At 41.8% G+C, this 18,932-nt stretch overlaps 1 protein-coding gene across 1 annotated transcript in view; it reads left to right on the forward strand.

Moving 5' to 3' along the window:
- The first annotated feature begins 2,833 nt into the window (after positions 1 to 2,833).
- LOC126484358 (uncharacterized) overlaps positions 2,834 to 18,932 on the forward strand; it is a 322,214-nt gene continuing 306,115 nt past the window's right edge. The window contains exon 1 of the mRNA XM_050107828.1: positions 2,834 to 2,992. Within this exon, the coding sequence (XP_049963785.1) occupies positions 2,900 to 2,992 (93 nt within the window). The 5' untranslated portion in view covers positions 2,834 to 2,899. The remainder of the gene's footprint in view (positions 2,993 to 18,932) is intronic.

Raw genomic sequence — 18,932 nt, forward strand, 5'->3', positions numbered from 1 at the left:
TGAGATTACTGATTAAATCTGACATCAAAGTTGAGGATCAAGAACTAGACGAAGAAATTCCACTAACTTTGAAGCAAAAAATCACACAGCAGACGAAACAACGAGAACATAAGGAACAGACTAGTACAGGTAAAGAGGGTGTTCCTGGTCGGAAGTAGTCTACGAGTATCAGATAGCGTCACTAATTTTAGGGAGAAATATCTGAGAAAGTACTTTTGGAGCTCAGCAGTGCATCACTGTGTTTAAGATGTGCTATGAAAAAGATGTTGAGAAATGGGATGGAAATAAGAAATGAACAGATGAGAGAACCATCTAGACAAAAACGTGTGGAAGACAGAAATGACAGGATGTAGTGACACGTGTTGAGTCATTGAGGCATAAATCCCATAGTATTAAAGGGTGCTGTAAACGGTAAAAACTGTTGGGGAGGACATACGTTGGTGTATAGCTAACCAATTATCGCAAAGTGCAACTCGAAGAGGACAGTTTGATATGGGTAAGGAGATCGTGATGGGGTCTTAAAAAAAGCAAATAAACAAATAAAAATTCGCTTGATGCCCTCCTAACAGTTTCTACTCCTTTCAAATTAACTATGTAAGCGTGGACGTGATATAGATTATATTCAAAGAAGTATTATCGACGGCAGTTGACAGATACATAACAAATAAATTAATAAAATGCAACTGATCCGCGTGGTACATTACACAGGTCAGAACGTCGTTGCAGAAGAAACGAAAAAAAGCATGTCATACCTGAAAGAACGCAACATCTCCAATGCTCGAATTTCAGGGAAGACTTTAATGCGAGAAGTTTTTAATAGTTTCAGCAACGAATCTCTGCCTCGAAATCTTGTCGAAAATTCAGAGATTCTGGTTGTATGTGTAGCACACCAGCGCCAAGACACAACCAATGCTTCCACTGTGCGAGAGCAGTAGTAATGTTCCCGATGAAAGTGCCACTAAAACAGAGTTACTAAATAGGGTCTTCTGAAATTCGTTCCTCAAAGAAGAGGAAATTAAAGTGGCAGAAGTCCAACCAAGAACAGCTGCCAACACAAATAACGTAGTGGAGATCCTCAACAAAGAGAAGCAGCTTAAATCCCGTAGTAAAGGTGTGTCATCTGATCCAGAATACATACCAGTTAGGTTCCTTTCAAAGTATGCTTATTCAATAGCTCTGTACTTAGCAATCATATACGAGTACAAACGCTCGCTGATCGAATAATACATACTTAAAGAGTTTGAAAGTTGCACACGTTACACCAATACTTAAGAAAGGAAATACGAGTAATTCAATGAACAATGGGGACATATCACAGTCGTAGATTTGCAGTAGTATTGTGGAGCGAGTACTGCGTTCGCATATTATGAATTATCTCTATAAATATGACGTTTCAAGACGTAATCATCAAGGGTTCGTAAAATATCGTTTTTGTGGAACCCAATTACAAGTTTATTCACAGATTGCAATGGGTGCTTTCGACAGAGGAGGTCAAACTAATTGCATATTTATAGATTTCCTGCTGGTTTTCCTCAGAAGCGAAATTTAATGGAATTGCATGGCTATCAAGTGTCGTCTCAGCTGTGCGACTGCATTCCTGATTTCCTGTCCGAAAGAACACAGATCGTAGTAATTGACGGAAATTCGTAGAGTAGGACAGAAAAGTGATATCCGGCGTTCCCCAAGGCAGAGTTATAGGCCCTCTGCTGTTCCCAATCTATGCAAATTAGTTTGGAGACAATGTGAGCAGCTCTGTTAGATTGTTTGCAGACGATGCTATCATTTTTGGTCTCAGAAAGTCAACAGAAGAGCAAACCCAATTATAAAATGGTTTAGGGAAGATATCTTTATTGTGCGAAGAGCGGCAATTGGTTCTAAATGATGAAAAGCGTGAAGTCATGCGTGTGGGTAATAAAAGGGATCTGCTGAATTTCTGCGGCGCGATAAATCACACTAATCTACAGGCTGCTAATTTCACTAAATGAGAAGGGTTTAAGTTTACGAATATTAAACTGGAATGGTTACATGCATAATTTTGTGGGGAAAACGAATCAAACACCACGTTTTATCGCAAGAATGCTTAGGAGATGCAACAGGTCTGCTAAAGAGACTGCCTGCACTACGCTTGTCCGTTCTCTTCCTGAGTATTGCTGAGAGCTACGCTAGAATAGATAGAGAACATCTAAAAAGATCAAAGAAGGGCGGCTCGTTCTGTATTATCTCCCCTAGGAGAGGGTATCACTGATATGATTAGCGAATTGTAGTGAAAACCATTAAAACAAAAGTGTTTTTCTTTGCGATATGATCTTTTAACGAAATTTCAACCATCGACTTTCCCCCGAATGCGAAAATATTTCATTAGTTCCCACATACATAGGGAGAAATGGTCATCGTAGTAAAATAAGAAAAATCAGAGCTGGCACAAAAGGATTTAAGTTTTTTTCCCCACTCTGTGAATTGTAGTGTACCCATATGCATGTAGATGCAGATGTAGATGAATCAGAACAATGATCCAAAAACATAGGCTCAACAATTGCTAAAGCTGCTTTTATGTACAGAATTAAATGGGCGATATACGTATGTATGGTGCAGAATGATTATATCTTCGCTACTGTAACTGTGTCGCTAAGTATGCCATTAGCGAACAAAACGCCGCGAACGTTTAGTCTGCAAATCTGCCGACACTAGGCCCTTTCTGTGTGTGCTACCTGGCGAGCGTGCGTGCCGCGGGTTGCGTGCTGCGCCGTGCTAGGGGCAGGCGCAGTGGCGCGCGGCTGGCGGCCGGCGTCGTGACGTTACTCTACGCGCTCCAGTAGCGCAGGGGGCGCCGCGACGCGCGCAGCACGAGGGTCACGGCGCGCTATGGACTGTGCGCCAGCGCCGCCTCCGCCTGCTCAGCATGGCCACGTCTGGTGCGGGTTCGCAGTTGTCTGTCGCTGCTAGCGCCGTATCTGCGGCCGCAGCCCAAGTCGAGGACCACAAGGCACACGCGGTATGTTTGTTTCCTTGCATCTAACGTTGTACCTTAATCAGTGAATTGGTGCGAAAGTTACTGGCAGCCAGAAAAACGCACAGGAATGACGTCAGCTATCCTCTAATGAGCGACTTATAGAGAACACCAAGAGCAGCTAATAAAATAACCCTGTATTCATTATCTGTGTCAATCAGCCTACTGTCATCAGGTAACATAAAGTTATTTACATCAGTCTCGATGATATAGTTCCTGATGTTACGTCAAAAAAGTAAATAACTGGCGTCGGATGCGGAGTGCACTTCACGCAAAAGGTTTCAGTCCAAATGCAGACAGTGGACGAAGAATATTTTGTTGTGTTAATACAACTTACTACTGACTGTATTAACATGCTTTGCTACTCATGACAGATTCAGTGACATGGGGTAGTTTCATAATTTCTTTTCTTTTTATACTATAGGAAGAACTATAATAAAGACTTATGTGAAAAGCTTCATATAACCTAATCATGATTTACCGATCAAATATGGTAATGTGCCATACATTATTTTCAAAGCAGCTCTAAGTCCTTAATATGACTTCTTCTTTTCAAATATGTACGAACAATGGAGTTTCACCTGCGCAAAATATTCCTTTCACCCACATCAGACGAAAAGAATTAAATCTGTTTCATTGTGTGAAACAGCATTACTCACCTTAGAAAACAGCCAATGTTTTGGATTGGTAGTGGGAAACATTTTTTCAGACTAAAATTGTTTTCTTTTTGCCATCCATTTTTTCAATATTTGTCCCATGACTATATTCCTACACTGAATTGCGATTCGGAAAGTCTGTCATCTACACCTACCTTACTGCCTTACACTCAGCACTAGACTAGAAAAAATCTAAAGACTCGGGCATAGGTGGACGTCAGAAGGCGCCCAGTATCATGAAGAGAACATAAGATTTAACAAGTTCTCTTTCAAATCCGTCAGCCTTCTCATTGTCAAAGTACTTTCCATTGTTCTATAGAAATATGTCTTTGTAATGTAATCCACCACTTTGCCACATATTTGTTTCACGAAGTTACTCTTACAGACTGTTGCTGTACACGCAGTTGGAACAAATCTCAGATGTGGTATTCACTAGATATTATTTTGTACCTGTCACGGTAAACAACAGAAATCAATGGTCAAAAGCTTTCCTGATCAAAAAGCCGTTGATCGCACTCCCTTTTTTTTTCCCTGACCATCGTATACCACTCAGTTCTTTGATGTCATTTTTCACACGACGTGTTACCTCTCAACCACCATAACAATAACATTCAAAAAATCAGCCCGATAAGTTGTTCAGCAATTAAGTGATGTGGTACACATCTTTCATAAACCATTTTCATAAATAATTACTTTGATGCAGTATGCCGTATAATTCTTACATGACTTAAGCGTCACATATTTCATACAAATTCTAGCTCAGATCAGACATATAAGAATAAGTTGATTTGCTTGCGGCAGCTACTTTGGAAAGCCTTCTAAGTCTATCAGCCATAAGAGAAGTATCGAGATGCTATAGTCGGCTATCTATTTTCTAATTGTATGATGTGAATGAGTATGATTAGATATCTGTGGTAGAAATATAGAAAATGCAACTGTGCGATAAAAATATTTATGAAGACTTTTACAGATCGATTTATATCTACGAGTAAGTTACATTCTTGAAGTAATAAAAACAGCTGTTTCTGCTTTCATTGGAGATCGTAAATAACAACTTATCATTACATTGGCATTTAATTAACCATTACACTTTGTTGTTCTTATTCAAACATGCCAGTGCCAAATCAAACGGGCTTGTCAAATCATATTGATGGGACTGTACTGCTAACTGACCTAATATCCTACACGGTGTTTCACAATTCATGTTACATACTGATACGTCTGACAGTGGATTACGTGAACTTGTATTGTTTTTGGTAAGGTTTTAGAGTAGGAACCTTTGAGATATGATAGTATTCACCAAAATAAGGAAAATCTGTCCAGGAAACATGGGCTCTAAAATACGTACCTGAGGACCTTTGAACACTTATTCATCTTCGCTAATGCGAACATCTCCTCTATCGAACAAGTGGTCATGCCTCTTAAGGTATGCATTTTAGGGCCCATGTTCACTGGACTTTTTCTTGTTTTGTTTCATATTACCACTTCTGAATCTTGCCTACCTTACACTCTTAGCAGCAACACTACGAACACATGCACTCTACCATCAGAGGTATCAGAACGGTTTTTGCTTGTAACTTTCGACTCGTTCGTTTCCAGTACAAGGACCTTACCTCAAATTGATACATTTATCTTTCTTCGTCATCCTAGAAAGTTTGTATCACCATCATGGAATCACCCTGTGTATATATACATTTACAGGCGCTAGAGCCTATAGCTCTGACGCTCTGCAGCGTCGTTGTATGAATTTCCGGACATGGGTTCCCATTTAAAACTTGATCTACTAAGACCCCTCTCAATCTCTACACGTTTGTAACATATACTGCGAAAAACCCTGTATAAGATGCGTACAAATATGTAAAACTTCAACATTAAATGCTCCATTGTAATTCATTGTTGAACTGTTCACGCAGTCAATAACCCCTCAGAGAAACGTCTGCTGCACTTTATTGCTGATTAACAACTCCTGTGCGACAGTTGTAATTTTAGTTATAGGCTCCATTGAGGAACAGTTCAATTTCCTGTGATGATGTGCGATTACTACATTCCCTTACAGACACATCCCAGATCCTTTTGTCCAACGAACTAGCACACTGTCTATGGGTACTTTTTTAATTGCAGATACTTTGCTCTGTATACATGATTACTTACAGACGTTACAGCACTATGGTGTTTGTCATTTACAACGCTGCACACATTACATTCTTAGTCTGTAAGTATGTTTGCATCCGCTAAAGAAGTAAAGAAGAATGTTCAAACCAAGTCCATTCAAAATATTTCCTATTACCTCTACCTTCATATTATATTGAAGCTGAATGTGGCTTTTTGAGTATGGGTTTTAGTGCTAAGTTCAAAATTAAATAATATTAAAATCTCTAATAACGTCCTATGTCCTGCAACATTTTCATTTCCAAAAAAGTGTTATCCTCCTATCAACAACAGTAATGCGTCATTTCACCGACCATGGTGCCAGATTCCTCAATGCAGAACATGGATATTAGAACGAATCCAGTACGATTTATGTTCTACAGTAAACTATCTCCATACATTCCAAAAGATTCTGATGCAGAGGTGAGCATACTCTCTATGTGTTATTAGCAATCTGATTTTTATAATGCATCGTTGCTAATGCCATTACACTCCACTAAACGGTACATATATAGTTTTTAAACTGGTAAGAGCTTCTATGGTGACAGATTCTCGAACTTCACTACTGTCTCTGGCGCTATGTCTTTTGACAAACACGTTAACGAATTTCAGTACCTTGGCTGAACCAACCATTCACTGGAAAGATAGATCACAGAGGTTATAGGGTGCTCTTCTGAACACAGAAACGAAACTGCTCCAATTATTAGGGAAATATTTTGTCGGGACTTAATAGTGCTCGACAGTTCAGTGACGTGTTCATCAAAATCGATCTTTTGTGTGGAACAGTTTACAGGTAGCAAATATGGCGGAACTTTTTTGCAGCTTTACAACAAATGACAAGCAGAAGTATTTCGATCAGTCTACAGAAGAAACGTATACGTCAGTAAGTCAAGTGAGATATACTTCGAAGGCGACTTTAGTAATATGAATATTTTTATAGATAAAGTAAACTATACCACAAATGCTTTGTGTCAGACCTCAACACGTGACTTTTCTGCAAAAATTCCGGTCTTAAACTCTTACTACGGTATAACTTAGTCGATCGATTTTTATCAGATTTATCACAGTGCAAGAACATATGCCAAGGACCAAAAACAGCCTGGCACCACAGTGCTATAAAGTTCCATAGCGATCTGCGCAGTCGCTGTTAATCCAGTTGGTCAGATGCCCAATAAGAAAAATCGAAATCTTTCATGAACTCTTTATAATGAACTTCAGTCACCAGTGTAGAGTCGCAATTGCCTCAGTACACAGTCTACTAAGCTTATATTACGTCCTCCAATTTCTTGAACGTCAAGCACTTTGGTTTGCCTTCCACGTCCCTTCACCTTTCCCCATATGTACCTTTTATCATCTCATTAAATTCTCACTCCACCTCCCTCACTGTACACACCTCCTAGCAGTTTATGTTAATCGAAAACTCTATTCCAGCTTCAGTTTTTCTCTTTAGTTTCGAATCCTCCTATTCTGCCACGTCAGTGTCGCTGCATCCCTGTAATGCCACACCTACATCTACTCTATAATCTGTGTGAAGAAACCCTTGAACTGACTCCAGTTCACAAATAAAGAATAAGGAAAATAGGCCTGATATTGATCCATCCTACCCGATGTGAGAGATCCTCATATAATATAAATTTATAATATAAAGGTAACTAATTTTTTTATCTTTTTAATTAAATTCCCCCACATTTATGAATTTAAATCTATTTAGCTAAAACGAGACGTGCAAACGTTTGCACCAATAACAGCCCGAACCACCAGTACGAGATCAAGGGAAAGGAACAACAATAACCTGTATACAAACTGAACTGCCTATGACGTAATTATGTGCTTACGATGTAATCATGGTCTCACACCTAGTGTAAGAATTTATAATCCCTGCATGATCCTTCACTATACTTATGTCGCTGTGCTACAGCTACTTAACTGATTTTATATTTTCTGCTTTGTTGTGTTGAAAGGGCAGTTCTCAATCACGGAAACAGCGTTGGCATTGAATGAAAGAAAAATATTTATTCTAACTGAACTGCATTTGCGCCAATGAGGTTGCCTTCGTTGCTGTTTATTGTGGCTATGGTGTCCACAGTAAGAAACCAATATTCTAAACATTTGCAGCGTTTCTTCTACAAACTCTGCAGAACAGTTTCTTATGGCAGTACTTCACCTGAGCTAAAATTCAGACGCTAATAACAACAAGAAGCACTCCCCCAGGTACTCAAGTGAACCCTCTACCCCAGGGGTAGAGCAATATACTGTACGCGTCTGCCATATACTTTGTGCATGTTTCCTCGAGATACATAGCCACGTAGATTCCATCATCATAGCAAACACTGAAGAAGATGATAAAGAAGAACGACGACTGAACAGATAAGGAAAAAACGTTCGCCAGACTGGGTTGAGGATATATTATCTACCTACCACGTATGCAAGACCAAAGCCCCTGGAGTTTTATAGTGCTTTCTGTGGTTTCTGCAGTGGTGTACCTACGTCTATCTTGGCGCCGTCAGTGTACGTAGTAATTCAGTGATGTCAGGTTTACTTCCCTGACAGCATCCTAACAGAGTAAGCCTCTGTCGTAGCCTTAACTGTAGACCAATATGTCTCCTAATTTCGGTGCCACATCATTTTGAAAAGTTAAAAGCGATAAGCTTTCTGTGGCCGTCATTTCGAAAAGTTAAAACTAGATAAGTTTTAGGTGTCACACCCTTAATGACTCGGAAAACATGCTGAACAGTTGTGATACAGGCGACTCTTGTATATTTAAGATGAACTGTGTAAGTGCCAATGACTGAGTGCCTCCTGCAGCTGTCATTTTTCTTTATTCATTGTATGAATGCACTATTTAGGTTGTAGACCCTTATAAAGTACCTTTAGAAAAACTGTCTCTTTTCTTCTTTATTATTATTTCAGTTCCCGGTGAAGGGGCGAGCTGGCAGCGGTGCAATGAAGTCTAGATATTGTTGCGTATCCTCCTTTTGGAATAGCAGAACAATTACAGATGCATGTGTCGTACAGAAAATTACAGATACCCTAGATAACTCGGGAAGGTGTAAATATTTTTCGCAATAGACCTGATAGTGTATACTATCAATTGGAAGTACTGCTAGATGACCAACGAAAGACTTCATTTACAGTCCCTTGGTGTTATTACCAGTAACGGTGAATGACATTTAGTTAAATAAAAGTACTTGTCACCTTTCAGCAGCTGCTGGAGGGAGGGTTAAGAGTTCTGAAACTGCAACATTGCAGTGTGCTCCTTGCTAATACCGTATTTTCAACAGATGTGGATGAACACTTGCAGCAGTTAGAAGAAGTCTTTAAGATGTTATGTTCCCTGCACCTGTTCTTAAGCATAAAGAATGCCATTTTGCATTAAAGGAAAGGAAGCACTTTGGGCATGTGATTACACTGCGCGAAGTTTCCCTGCGTCACAGAGCAGAAAAGTGTGAATTCTTTTTAGGATTAGCTAGTCATTGTAGAAAATTTGTGATTGGGTTCGTAGGTCTTGCATAACCACTTACACATTTCTTGAAGGATAGTATGAAGTTCCAATGGACAGTAGAATGTCAAGCCACCTTTGAAGGATGCACTCACAATATTAGAAACCAGGCACGGATTATGTTGTAAGCAAAGAACATCAAGCGTCGAGTGACGTACATATCATAGTATTGAGAATAATTGCTCCACTCATTAAGCCTATTATTCAGCATCACTTCAATTATTAGCTATATGCCAAGAAATTTAAGGCATTGATGGGTAATGCAGCATTATAATGGTCCCTGGATTTGAATGATTCATTGAGTAGCCATACATGGTGGGAGTTTTTCATTGAAGTGATTCACACACTGGGTAAAAGGATCACGGTAAAGCAGATGGGCCTCTCAGAAAGATTGGCGTTAATATGTTCACTGTGCCGTAGCCTTATTGAGTGGCAGGCAGAACAAGCTGCTGATACAGACTGCAAGCTGTTCACAACACAGCAGCAGTTTTCCGTTAACAACGGTCTCTTTTGCAAGGTAAGGGTTACAGATCGTAAAGCCTACTGTACCATAGGGACAGGTATTAAAGAAAGCACACGTCAAACTCTCAAAAGGGTAAAGAGCAGCAATCAGTCGTAGTTTCTGTTCTACCTTTATCAGAGCAGTTTCAGATTTCGGCTAGTACCTAGCCATTGTCATTGTTAAAAATACAAGAAGTTCAAAGTCAAACCACAGTACTGACTATGTACTTCTTGTATTTTTAGCAATGATAATGGCTAGTTACTAGCTGAAATCTAAATCTGCTCTAATAAAACTAGAACGGAAATGACGACTGATTTCTGCTGTTTATCATTTTGAAAGTTATATCACAGTAGTAGAGCGCATTCCACTTTCCTAATGAAAAGTATTTTGACATGATAAACTGTATACTGGGAATGGGGTGGGGGAGGGGGTGGGGCGAGGGGGCCGTCGGACGTCAGACCAAAGAGTAGATGAGCATTATTGGTGAAGTACATGGAAACAAGATGGGGATCAGTATTTAATGAACTGTGTGTAATGTGTGCAACATACACATTTAGGTCACCAACAAATGCCCCTACAGGAATTGCAAAGGGCTTCTTAACTCTTCGAGATGATAGGAATAAGTATCTTCGGATCTTTCAGCCTGACATTAGCGAAAAACCACTAAATTCTGTTCTGGACCATTTCTCACTATGTACTGCAATGTACACCATTTCACATTAACATGTGCACACAGTAGTGTAAGTGATGCTAAATAACCTGAGACAATAGTTATAGATTGGGATTTAAGCAGCAGCTATGTTACTTGTTAGATATTCATAAACTAAAAACTAGGCCATTGCGTCCACAGGCTGACGATCTGTTAGCTTAACGTTTGTGGGAGGTTTGTGTGTCTCAGTGATCCAATGAGCTATGCTGGCAGGTGGTGGGATTGCCCATGCCAGAATGGTCAGCTTGGTTCACACAAAGTTTAGTTTTCTCCAGGGGGCTCCTTTCTTGGGTATATCTGGATAGGAACCACAAGGGCCTTTAGCTCATCTTACTTCCACTTACTTTTCTCAGATTTCTGTTTGCTTTTATATCGCTCTCTCTCTCTCTCTTAATCAAATGTTCTTTCTTCGACCCCAACCACATTAGGTTTCGATGATTGAGGGCATCTTTTATTTACATTTTCATTATCTACTTTCAGGGAAGTGGGGTTCTGAGAGCTGCAGTGAAAGTATAAACTTGTTGTAGCTGGGATTCACACTCATAAAAAATTTTTGAAGGACATCATCTTTACGCCAGTGACTGTTATAAGTTTTTATTACGCTACTTCAATTTCGGCCTTAGGCCATTATCAAGTGCTGCTGAAAAATACAGAATGTTTAAAAATATACTTTACAGATTCATTATGAATCTCAATGTTGTACCGATTATGCAAGACATTTTAACTATGTAGCCATGTTACTTACATATCATGGCTTTAAGCCATGTCAACGTAATGTAAGCTGACACATTTGTATGTGGTTGTCAATACTCAAATGGGTCAAATGGCTCTGTGCACTATGGGACTTAACTTCTAAGGTCATCAGTCCCCTAGAACTTAGAACTACTTAAACCTAAATAACCTAAGGACATCACACACATCCATGCCTGAGGCAGGATTCGAACCTGCGACTGTAGTAGTCGCGCAGTTCCAGACTGTACCGCCTAGAACCGGGTTGTCAATACTTTTAAATACATTTGTGACATTGTGACAGTGTGCTCCCTGCCGTCGTTGAATAAGCAGCTGCAGCAGCAAGTCGTATACTCCTACCTCACTCATTTGCTACATAGTTTAATTCTTAATTTCTTTGCGTGTTTTTGGTACTTGCATTGTCTAATTCATAAATTTCGGGCGTATTATAGTATTTGAGAGTTGTAGCATCGTGTTTTAGTACCTGAATAGTGTAAATTCGCGTAGTCGTTTGTATTCTGTTTCTGTTTTGAACGGCCAGTGTCTGTTGGTCACAGTCAGTGAGCTCCGTGCCGTCGTTGGATAAGCAGCTGCAGCAGCAAGTCGTATACTCCTAGCTCACTCATTTGCTACATAGTTTAATTCTTAATTTCTTTGCATGTTTTTGGTACTTGCATTGTCTAATTCATACATTTCTGACGTATTATAGAATTTGAGAGTTGTAGCATCGCGTTTTAGTACCTGAATAGTGTAAATTCGCGTAGTCGTTTGTCTTCTGTTTTTGTTTTGAACGGCCAGTGTCGGTTGGTCACAGTCAGTGTGCTCCCTGCCGTCGTTGGATAAGCAGCTGCAGCAGCAAGTCGTACACTCCTAGCTCACTCATTTGTTACATAGCTTAATTCTTAATTTCTTTGCGTGTTTTTGGTACTTTCATTGTTTAATTCATAAATTTCGGGCGTATTATAGTATTTGAGAGTTATAGCATCGCGTTTTAGTACCTGAATAGTGTAAAATCGCGTAGTCTCCTTCCGCCACCGAGCAGTGTGTCAGCAGTGCGCAAGTAGCAGCATTACTGCATTTACTTGGCAATCTTGTATTTTAATAACCGTTTAAATTTTGTGTCGATTTGTTTGCGCTCTCTGTAGATTAGTTCAGACGTTCTTTGCACAACAGTTTTTAGCATGGATAGGGACTGCAACTGCTGTGTTCGGATGCAGGCTGAGTTGGCATCCCTTCGCTCCCAGCTTCAGGCAGTGTTGGCTTTGGTCACACAGCTTGAGGCTGTTGCCAATGGGCATCACTGTGGGGTTCCGGATGGGGGTTTGTCGGGGACGGCCAGCTCGTCCCACGCATCTCCCGATCTGTGTGGGCTGCAGATTCCTCGACTTGCGCCATAGGGACTGTGGTTGCCCGGGATACTGCCCGCATTGAGGCTGATCCCTCACCTGTGGTAGAGTGGGAGGTCGTCTCAAGGTGTGACAGGGGGCGAAAGACATTCCAGAGGGCTGAACGGACGGCCTCTCCAGTTTGTCTGACGAACCGGTTTCAGGCTCTGTCTCAGGCTGATACTGATCTTCGGCCTGACATGGCTGCTTGTCCTGTTCCAGAGGTTGCCCCTCAGTCTGCAAGATCCGGGCGGTCGCAGAGGGTGGGCTTACTGGTAGTTGGGAGCTCCAACGTCAGGCGCGTAATGGGGCCCCTTAGGGATATGGCAGCAAGAGAGGGGAAGAAAACCAATGTGCACTCCGTGTGCATACCGGGGGGAGTCATTCCAGATGTGGAAAGGGTCCTTCTGGATGCCATGAAGGGTACAGGGTGCACCCATCTGCAGGTGGTCGCTCATGTCGGCACCAATGATGTGTGTCGCTATGGATCCGAGGAAATCCTCTCTGGCTTCCGGCGGCTATTTGATTTGGTGAAGACTGCCAGTCTCGCTAGCGGGATGAAAGCAGAGCTCACCATCTGCAGCATCGTCGACAGGACTGACCGCGGACCTTTGGTACAGAGCCGAGTGGAGGGTCTGAATCAGAGGCTGAGACGGTTCTGCGACCGTGTGGGCTGCAGATTCCTCGACTTGCGCCGTAGGGTGGTGGGGTTTCGGGTTCCGCTGGATAGGTCAGGATTCCACTACACGCAACAAGCGGCTACACGGGTAGCAGGGGTTGTGTGGCGTGGGCTGGGCGGTTTTTTATTTTAGATGGTCTTGGGCAAGTACAGAAAGGGCAACAGCCTCAAGGGTGCAGGGCAAAGTCAGGACATGCAGGGAACAAGCAGCAATCGGTATTGTAATTGTAAACTGTCGAAGCTGCGTTGGTAAAGTATCGGAACTTCAAGCGCTGATAGAAAGCACCGAAGCCGAAATCGTTATAGGTACAGAAAGCTTGTTGAAGCCAGAGATAAATTCTACCGAAATTTTTACAAAGGTACAGACGGTGTTTAGAAAGGATAGATTGCATGCAACCGGTGGTGGAGTGTTCGTCGCTGTTAGTAGTAGTTTATCCTGTAGTGAAATAGAAGTGGATAGTTCCTGTGAATTATTATGGGTGGAGGTTACACTCAACAACCGAGCTAGGTTAATAATTGGCTCCTTTTACCTACCTCCCGACTCAACAGCATTAGTGGCAGAACAACAGAGAGAAAATTTGGAATACATTTCACATAAATTTTCTCAGCATGTTATAGTCTTAGGTGGAGATTTCAATTTACCAGATATAGACTGGGACACTCAGACGTTTAGGACGGGTGGTTGGGACAGAGCATCGAGTGACATTATACTGAGTGAACTATCCGAAAATTACCTCGAGCAATTAAACAGAGAACCGACTCGTGAAGATAACATCTTGGACCTACTGATAACAAACAGACCCGAACTTTTCGACTCCGTAAGTGCAGAACAGGGAATAAGTGATCATAAGGCCGTTGCAGCATCCCTGAATATGGAAGTTAGTAGGAATATAAAAAAAAGTGAGGAAGGTTTATCTGTTTAGCAAGAGTAATAGAAGGCAGATTTCAGAATACCTAACAGATCAAAACGAAAATTTCTGTTCCTACACTGACAATGTTGAGTGTTTATGGAAAAAGTTCAAGGCAATCGTAAAATGCGTTTTAGACAGGTACGTGCCGAGTAAAACTGTGCGGGACGGGAAAAACCCACCGTGGTACAACAACAAAGTTAGGAAACTACTGCGAAAGCAAAGAGAGCTTCACTCTAAGTTTAAACGCAGCCAAAACCTCTCATACAAACAGAAGCTAAACGATGTCAAAGTTAGCGTAAGGAGGACTACGCGTGAAGCGTTCAGTGAATTCGAAAGTAAAATTATATGTACCGACTTGACAGAAAATCCTAGGAAGTTCTGGTCTTACGTTAAATCAGTAAGTGGCTCGAAACAGCATATCCAGACACTCCGGGATGATGATGGCTTTGAAACAGAGGATGACACGCGTAAAGCCGAAATACTAAACACCTTTTTCCAAACCTGTTTCACAGAGGAAGACCGCACTACAGTTCCTTCTGTAAATCCTCGCACAAACGAAAAAATGGCTGACATCGAAATAAGTGTCCAAGGAATAGAAAAGCAACTGGAATCACTCAACAGAGGAAAGTCCACTGGACCTGAGGGGATACCAATTCGATTCTACACAGAGTACGAGAAAGAACTTGCCCCCCTTCTAACAGCCGTGTACCGCAAGTCTCTAGAGGAACGGAAGGTTCCAAATGATTGGAAAAGAGCACAGGTAGTCCCTGTCTTCAAGAAGGGTCGTCGAGCAGATGCGCAAAACTATAGACCTATATCTCTGACGTCGATCTGTTGTAGAATTTTAGAACATGTTTTTTGCTCGAGTGTCATGTCGTTTTTGGAAACCCAGAATCTACTAAGTAGGAATCAACATGGATTCCGGAAACAGCGATCGTGTGAGACCCAACTCGCTTTATTTGTTCATGAGACCCAGAAAATATTAGATACAAGCTCCCAGGTAGATGCTATTTTTCTTGACTTCCCGAAGGCGTTCGATACAGTTCCGCACTGTCGTCTGATAAACAAAGTAAGAGCCTGCGGAATATCAGACCAGCTGTGTGGCTGGATTCAAGAGCTTTTAGCAAACAGAACACAGCATGTTCTTATCAATGGAGAGACGTCTACAGACGTTAAAGTAACCTCTGGCGTGCCACAGGGGAGTGTTATGGGACCATTGTTTTTCACAATATATATAAATGACCTAGTAGATAGTGTCGGAAGTTCCATGCGGCTTTTCGCGGATGATGCTGTAGTATACAGAGAAGTTGCAGCATTAGAAAATTGTAGCGAAATGCAGGAAGATCTGCAGCGGATAGGCACTTGGTGCAGGGAGTGGCAACTGACCCTTAACGTAGACAAATGTATTGCGAATACATAGAAAGAAGGATCCTTTATTGTATGATTATATGATAGCGGAACAAACACTGGTAGCAGTTACTTCTGTAAAATATCTGGGAGTATGCGTGCGGAACGATTTGAAGTGGAATGATCATATAAAATTAATTGTTGGTAAGGCGGGTACCAGGTTGAGATTCATTGGGAGAGTCCTTAGAAAATGTAGTCCATCAACAAAGGAGGTGGCTTACAAAACACTCGTTCGACCTATATTTGAGTATTGCTCATCAGTGTGGGATCCGTACCAGATCGGGTTGACGGAGGAGATAGAGAAGATCCAAAGAAGAGCGGCGCGTTTCGTCACAGGGTTATTTGGTAACCGTGATAGCGTTACGGAGATGTTTAACAAACTCAAGTGGCAGACTCTGCAAGAGAGGCGCTCTGCATCGCGGTGTAGCTTGCTCGCCAGGTTTCGAGAGGGTGCGTTTCTGGATGAGGTATCGAATATATTGCTTCCCCCTACTTATACCTCTCGAGGAGATCACGAATGTAAAATTAGAGAGATTAGAGCGCGCACGGAGGCTTTCAGACAGTCGTTCTTCCCGCGAACCATACGCGACTGGAACAGGAAAGGGAGGTAATGACAGTGGCACGTAAAGTGCCCTCCGCCACACACCGTTGGGTGGCTTGCGGAGTATAAATGTAGATGTAGATGTTACACAGAGCGAGCACACGTATTCATACTTCGTAAAATAACCTAATCTATTAGTGCGCATGTTCGTTAAACCGTCACTAGTCACAAATGCATTAGACCACAGTTGCAGACTACTGTTCGCAGGCTATTAATAACCGTTTTGGCGTCCCATTTAATGGAAGGAGACCCTGAAGAACAAAACCCTGGTCTAGGTTTGGGGTTCCTTGTTGATGTTAGTATTTATTATCATTGGATGTTGCATCTCTACAGAATTTACTTTCAGAGCACATGATACTGGCCTAATATAAAGGCTGAAACCAGTTGGATGAACTTAATAAAGTTCTAAAAAAGCAACTGGAGTGGCTTTTCATCAGTCGAACATCAGTTGGGGAATCAACAGCAGCATCCAGACATGGAGAAAATATTAATAGCAGAAGAGGTCGTCATATTACCAACTATTTTAGATGGGCATCATTCAGTCAGCGCCAGCAGCGAGCTGCTACAAGGTGAGATCAACACCAGTCCACATGTTTAAATGGATCAACAAGCTGTCACTGGAAGACTGTCTTAACTATTGGTCTACTTTCCGAGCTAAGTCTGAAAGCTGCTAAATTAGTACCTACCAATTTGCAGGCCACTGCTGGCAAAAGACTGACCACTGCTGGGTACCTACTCAGTGGTCCATGCTCCTCACCTAGGCCATCTAGCTCTGTAGTCAGCTGTCATTACCTGTGTGGGCAAACACTGTTGCTGTCCATTATCATTTGTGTGTGGACACGTCACCACTGTGAGATGCCACTGTCCTTGTTCGACCCACAGATGCTTGTCACAGTGTGTATTCATGCCAGTCTGTGTGGCCATAACAACGACCTTTGCTGAGCTAATTACACTTCATTGCCTAATTCTAACTTGCATCTTCAGGGCCAGTTGTACTTTGACACGAAATTGACAAATACATTACACTGCTGTTTATATGATGGGACGCCAGATAGCCACCTGGCATCCACCTACAACACCTAGTGTGGTGTATTCCAGGCCTTTCTCACCAGCAGCAGCCCAGCACCAAAATCCTCAAGAGATGTCATTCACCCCCAACCTGTAGATTGGATATGCCCTCATTGTGATGGCTTGCCAGCGTTCACCTGCAGCAGCGTCAATGCAGTGAAGACAGTAAGCGATAAATGTAGTATTGGAGATTATGTTTCAATGGAAAAGTAATTTTAGCTTCTAGGCATTGAATTTAGAATATCTGATCCTTTATATTTGAAAGGGGGTTCACTCTCATCTTGTTTGTGAGTGCAGGTGCCGTATTTGTAGTAAAAACAATGTCACTAGCGCCTTCAGTAACAGTGCACATCACAGTTTTAAAACCGAGCGAGGTGGCGGAGCGGTTAGCTCACTGGGCTCGCATTCGGGAGGACGGCGTTTCAATTCCGCGTCCAACCATCCTGATTTAGGTTTCCCGTGATTCCCCTAAATCACTCCAGGCAAATGCCAGCATGGTTTCTTTGAAAGGGCACGGCTCCCATCCTTCCCTAATCCGATGAGACCGATGACCTCTCCGTTCGGTCTCTTCCCCCAAACAACCCAACCCCACAGTTTCAAATTTGCATATATTTCACAAAACATCGCACTCAACATACTTTGCATCTGCACACCCAGTTTCACTACGTGAGATCCAAATACAAAATGAGTACAATACAGTCCGTATGTTCACAGGGGTTTCCTGACGATAATTTCCAAAAAAATGGTTCAAATGGCTCTGAGCACTATGCGACTTAACTTCTGAGGTCATCAGTCGCCTAGAACTGAGAACTAATTAAACCTAACTAACCTAAGGACATCACACACATCCATGCCCGAGGCAGGATCGAACCTGCGACCTTAGCGGTCGCTCGGCTCCAGACTCTAGCGCCCAGAACCGCACAGCCACTCCGGCCGGCGGTAATTTCCATCATGGGTTCTCAACATCATGATGGTTCTCTCCACAGTTAGCTTCTTAACCGTGTGACGTCTACCAGCTACAGATCTTCTACCTTCTATGTATGATACAGGCGAAGTAGTTGCTACCTAAGGATTCCAAAACTTTATTAGCTTTTGATGATGATGATGATGATGATGATGATAGTGCCGCAAGTTGCGCTGCATTTAGCGTGACATAGTGGCTACCGTCGCAGGCTAGGACTCTGAAGGTCGCCATACAAATTTAATCGCCAACAATTCCTTGTTTTATTATTTGTTATTCATCATTTCTAGGGGGTTCTCGGAACATCTTATGTTTACAATGTCAGTATATTCTGGAATACTTGATGTTTGTGTGTATAGTAGCACTTTCCACCACGAGTTCTGCTCTACTCGGGCTATATGATGGTGTTCATACTAAACGTGCTTGCCGTGCTAAGTATTGTCTTTATTGACAAACGTGCCATCGAATTTGGACTTAAATGTAGTTACTAGTGACAGTAGAACTGTATTAGTGCACAGCTTCTAGTTCTTAATTGTGCATACTACAATTTGATGAGAAAAGTGCACTTAAAGTGCCCACAACTTGAAACAAAACCTGTAGCAGAACAAAAACTATTTTTCTGGTTTAGAAATGTTTATATGTAGATATATTCTTGCATGTATACATATAC

This window comes from Schistocerca serialis, chromosome 6, assembly GCF_023864345.2.
Source record: "Schistocerca serialis cubense isolate TAMUIC-IGC-003099 chromosome 6, iqSchSeri2.2, whole genome shotgun sequence".
Lineage (NCBI taxonomy): Eukaryota > Metazoa > Arthropoda > Insecta > Orthoptera > Acrididae > Schistocerca > Schistocerca serialis.